The 6,000-nt window shown below is 30.4% G+C and overlaps 1 protein-coding gene across 1 annotated transcript in view; it reads right to left on the bottom strand.

Moving 5' to 3' along the window:
• Nucleotides 1-3,751: 3,751 nt before the first annotated feature.
• The window catches only part of TTLL7 (tubulin tyrosine ligase like 7), a 115,407-nt gene continuing 113,158 nt past the window's right edge, over nucleotides 3,752-6,000 (bottom strand). Inside the window, exon 20 of the mRNA XM_007449047.1 lies at nucleotides 3,752-3,872. Within this exon, the coding sequence (XP_007449109.1) occupies nucleotides 3,752-3,872 (121 nt within the window). The remainder of the gene's footprint in view (nucleotides 3,873-6,000) is intronic.

The raw sequence follows: 6,000 nt of genomic DNA, 5'->3' as shown, positions 1-6,000 counted from the left end.
CTCTTTTCTTGAATTTGTCCATGCAAAGGTCAAAACTTCAAATGGAACTTAAAGTTTAAAAAAGAAGAAGAAAGAAAAAACAGTGTAAGGAGTAAAATTTTGATCATCAAAATACTTTCAAATTTTTAATTTATTGGTAAGTAGCATTAGTGCAAAATATTTAGATAACTAATTCAGTTCTTGAAAGCTTTATTAAATTTCTCAATTTAAAGAGAAAAGAAATTTTCAAAAACCATCAGGTTACAGGCACACAACTAATTGTACTTACACTTTTTATTGTTTAATCCTTAGACCCAAGTAAATTAAGACTCAAAATGTAAAACAGCATTACAGAACAGAAAAGGAAAATATTTATTGTCACTCTTCTCAAGGTATTTGGTATTATATTTTCAAGAATATACGTTTAAGAATGAAGCAATGCTTTATAGAAAACTAGAAATAATAGAGTTTATGCAACTATCAATTTTTTGGTACTTTTGAAAATAAGTAATGTGGAAGTTTAGATTTAAAGAGAAGTTTTAAGTGGAATGACTTTGTCATGCTAAAAAAGAAAGCATTTGGATTAATTTATATTAAAACGTGAAATTTAGAGTTAGATAAAATTCTATAATCATATACTTTCCAAATTAAAAGAAGAATTAGAATGAAATCTTTTTCTTGATGTCTAGAAGCCACTATCATCTAGCTGTGTGTAAATATTAGATGAGAAGAAGATTGGGGTTTTTTGCTTGAGTTTGGTTCATTTTAGTTGTGGGGGGAGGAATTAGTAGAAAAATTTTGTGTATTTAGACCTAATTCAGATATATGAAAAAATTTGTATAGATCTTTGCATCTGATAGAGGTTACCATTGGCATTTCCATATTTGATCCTGTTATAATTTCATTTTTACACATGCAACATGAAATAAAATTTGTTGCTAATAGTCATAATATGAATCACAAATAGTTCCTTCAACAGAATACATAAAGCAAATGGTAATTATTACAATGCTGGATTATTACAGTGAAAACTAATCTGCAATCTCATACAATGTTCATAGATGATAATTTAACATTAAAAGGTTACTTCTTGTACAATTCTGCAATCATTCCAAACATATACAGTTCTGGAAAGCATTAGTCACAGAATGAGCAGGGATATATTTTTTAATAACAGAATGAAAATATGCTTTCATCATAAGTAAACCAAATTCCCTATCAAAATCTCTTGGTAAGATTGAATAGCTTCTGAGTTTTTCAGATAAAGTTATTTTCTCTCCTAGAAGAGAGAAAGTCAGACCCATACTATCACTTATAGTGCTACGTTTCAAATCTATGAGTAAAAAATTTATAATAAAAACTAAGGAATATTTTATATCACTAAAATATTTCTATGGCCTCTAAAGACTTCCACGGTTTATTACTGTATCTTCTTTTCTTAGTTTCTCATTAGGGAATAAGCATTAACACAACTGTAATCCACAGCATACCAGCTAGTATACATAAATTATGAGCACATGGCTTTTATTCACAACTTCATCATATCAGACTAGATCAGTATAAAGAGGCAAATGTGGGCAATAAAATTCTAGCACTCAAACAATGCCAGACTTAGGTAGCTAGAGGAATGAAAATGAAATTTGCTCATCAGTAACTAACTGGGTAGTTTCATACATTTAAATTTACTTTTTTTGTATTTATTTTTCCCCAGGGGGAGACATGTTAGACATCCTTTTTTTGTTTTAAATAAAAATTTCACTTTTATACAACTAAGAAAAGAACTTCCAAAGTACCCACTCTAGCAAATTAAGTCACCATTGTGATTTAAGCTAATGCAAGGGACTGGCCAACAAACTGGGTTGATATCATATATCAGACACTTGAAATTGTGTCTCATTCATGAACAAAATCATGAATTTCAATGAAAAATGACTAAAACTGCTCCATGAAAAGGCCTACTTGATGATCATTCTTATAATAATTTTGTTAATATCCCAATTTTTGCATTATTTATTCCAAAAAATTCTAAACATATTTAAGAATTCACAAAATGGCGTCATAAACACTCAGAGCTACACTGCAATTTCCTTCATCCTGACATCCTTATCCTCTTTTCCCACAAAGACAATAACAAACTCTTCTTTGGGATGCAATTAACAAGGAAAAGTATTCACTGGAATACGGATGGTATGTAGTCATAAAGAATCAAGTAGCCAGCAATAATTTAGGGAAGAACCTATTTTATCCTAATACAGCCTCAGAACATGGCTTTAAAAGCACAATATATCAACTTACAACTTTGGGTTGCCACTTATCCAGCTTGTGAATTAAAGCAGGCCAGTTTGCCCCTCTCAGTTCTCCTTCTGCTTTGGGACCATTTCTCGATTTACTGGAAATAGCTTTCAGGATAGTAAAAGGAGGTAAAACACTCATGAATGTTGCAAATAATTACCATCTGTGAGAAAATAAAACTACTGGGAGAAATTTAAATAAAATTCTAAAAGGTGAATATTGCAATCTCTAAAGATATCCATGGTACTATTTATATTTATATAGAAAACTGAAAGCTCACTCATTGTTTTTGAAACTGTAAGCAAAAAAAAAAGGAAGTAAACTGCTAGGAAACTTACACATAATAACTCTGGACAAGAAGAAAACTTCAAACTCTATTTTGATTTTTTTAAAATTCTCAAGGGCACATCGATGACTAATAATATTTAGTAATCAGAATCTTCTATTTGCAATAATTTAGATTATTTTCTATGGTGCAATATGAAACTCTGTATTAGTCTTTGCAATGTAAGTTGGTCTCAGCATTGAGAGACTTATATTATAAGTGTGACACATCATTCTGTAACACTGAAATAAGTTTAAAATATCAGCTCTTTGAACAGAAGAAATTGTATTTAACCATATGTACTTATCAGAGATATACTTTCCAAAAAAAAGTGAGTGGTAACAGTGGTAAGAGATACAAAAATCATATGGAACAATTTTGTCATTACCACCATTTTCTGTTCCCTTTATGTGACTCCCAATAAAAAGTAAAAATACAAGCTAGTAAGTTTTGTTTATTTTTAACCCACTGGATTGTCTTCCATTTTAGATCATAATATGACCTTACTAGATCCTTACTGAAAATTTACATTATCACTTTCGCAAGTAGCTAAATTTCCACACTGAGGGATAAAAATCTTGGAGAATCTGGTTGGGATTTTTATAGTACTTTACAGTGTGCTATAGTAATGACAAACCTGTTTCATACTTAATCCTATCATCAAGCAACACCAGGCTTCTAATTTTTGTTTTCATTTTAAATAGCCACTATATATGAGAATTAATAAGGTAATTTACTATTAATGCTTTTTCAAGTCAAAAGACATATTACCTAGAAAATAATTTAACACTGTAATGGGATCTTCAAGATCAATTCTGTTTTATATACTCTGCAGCAAAAATAACATTTCTAGTAGGAAGGTATTAATTATAAACCTAGCAAATTCTAGACATTCACATATTTGTGTAAACAATTTTAACATGGTTTATTACATTTCCAGAAAGGTTAAATCTTATATCCAGTTTCCTGCTAATTCTTCCTTCATATATTATAATAAATATATATGTTATTTGAGTGCATGTGTGTATATAGTTTCACACACATATATGTCATATATACATAAAACAGCACTTAATTGTCACTGTCTTTGCAATGTTAAGTTGGGAAAAATATGAATTGCTATTATGCATAACCCATGGCAATCTTCCCTCTCTTTCACAAATGGCCATACCGGGATGTAAACAAAACATTGGAGCGAGCCATTCCAGGTGAACTGTATTTCAAGTTGTAGGTTGGTGTTCTCATGAAGAATTGTGTACTTCCTGGTAGTAAATACCTAAAAATGATAGTTAAAAAATTAGACTTTACAAACTAATATTAACATCTCTCACTAAAATATTATGTGGTTAATAATTTGTACATCTTACATGAGAAATGATACTATAACAATGCAACCCACATAAAAAGATTTCCTCTCCTGAGTTGAGGAGGGGAGGCAGGGAGAGGGTCATAAAGCCTCACCCAAAGAGTTGAATATAGATGTAACATGTGATCTTAGTGTCCCGAGACATCCCATAAAGAGCCATGAACTCACATGCTAGGAGACTGTTTATATGACTCATGTTAATTTGGAATTCATCATTCACCTCTGTAAATAATGTGTGTAAACCAGCCAAATATTTCTTAAAAACATGTGACATGAGAATTTAGCTAACCAATTAAAATAATTGTTTCAAGGATGTTGAAACCATTGATTATAATTTAATAAATATATCATTGATGTGTTATGACTATAGGTAATCTAAAAGAAAAAGTTAAAGATTAACATTCATAACTAGATTGTAAATTTTATATTCTTGGACTACTGGGTGCTTGTGATTACAGAAAACCAAAAGCAATCATAACTACAGGTTGCATGCAACCTTTGCAGCCAAATATATTTCAGAATACATAAATTTTCCAGATTTTAGGACACTATAGTGTATATATTATATATAATGTAACATCATCAGGGTCTTGGGGCAGCATCCTGTAAACAAATCATTAATATTTCTGTAGTGAAATAGAGAAATATTCACAATAAATTGGATAAAGACTATAAACAACTTCGTGTCAATTCAGATGTGCCAATAAAGGGGTTACTTTTATTTTATTTTTATTCGTTTGAATTTTCAGAGCTTTGGGATTCAGTAATTACAAGTAGGAGTGTGTGCCTGTATAATCTGTTTTCTCTGGAAAACCTCTGATTAGCATTAGGCCAGTCCAATCTATATGTCGAGAGAGAAATGATCAAGGAAATCCACATGAGCAAATGCAAATAAGCATCACTATTAAAAGCGTTAAGTCCTGGTAATGATGAGAAGGACATGCTAGAAAGTCAGGACAAAGATATCTATAAAAAATTCCAAGAGCAGAAGTAGCAACAGAAGGAGATTTATAATTAGTCTTAAAAAAAGAAACGAAGGTAGAACACCAAATCACTTATTTTCTTCATTTGACTTTAGCATCTTCCAGCCACAGTATCATACTTCCAAAGACACATGAAGAAATTGAAGGCCAAGGATTAGCTACCTATTCTATATGAAATAATGTTGGTAACTACTAACCTCTGTGTCAATGGGAAATTACATTTAAGTTGTGTTATATGAATTTTGTAGAAGAATAGGAATTCATTATGATCAAACTGCATATAGCATTCAGATTAAAATGGCAGAATTCTCCATAATATTCACACACATCATTTCATCATGAATTATCTGATAATATCCCCTAAATCTATTACTTAATATCACAAACTATAAATAATTGCTCAAATCATTAAGTTAATAGAGCAGTTAAATAATATACAACAAGCTAAATCAAATCAAAATTGCACAATGGGTGATGAATAATGAAACAACTGATTTCTCACATCACAGATTATATAAATTATTTTCTTAATATCACTTAGGTAATTTATATGGATTAATTATTATGTCAAGAGCTAGTGGAGTCATGATGATTGATCTGATATCTTCTGCCAGGAAAAGGCTACCCTCCCTATCTAGGGCAAAGGTACAAAAGAAACTAAAGTGTTTGATCAAAAACCACTATTCCATATTAGTTGAGAGTTATTCTATCTTCTACTGAAAATACATCCTGATTTCACTGATAATTATTATAGTAAACAGTAACTTTTGCCGACTTTCTTTTGAAGAATTTCCAAGCAGTAGTTTCTACTGACATTACGATAACATTCACATAGCCTTCTGAACTAAAGATCTCCATTTTCACAGATGAAAAAATAAAAGTACAAAGTCCAGGGTTAAGCTAACTTATACTATTTTCTTTAACACTATTTTGTATTTTAAAAGTGTTTTTGTGTGCCAGGACCATTATAATTGATTTAAAAATATTAGTTATTTCTAATGATTCTCTATGATACATATTATTATCAGCTCCATTTTAAAGATGAAAACACCAGA

The sequence above is a fragment of the Lipotes vexillifer genome, unplaced genomic scaffold (genome assembly GCF_000442215.2).
Source record: "Lipotes vexillifer unplaced genomic scaffold, Lipotes_vexillifer_v1.1 scaffold186, whole genome shotgun sequence".
Lineage (NCBI taxonomy): Eukaryota > Metazoa > Chordata > Mammalia > Artiodactyla > Lipotidae > Lipotes > Lipotes vexillifer.
Note: the sequence above shows the minus strand (reverse complement) of the source record. Positions and strands in the feature narration are given on the sequence as shown.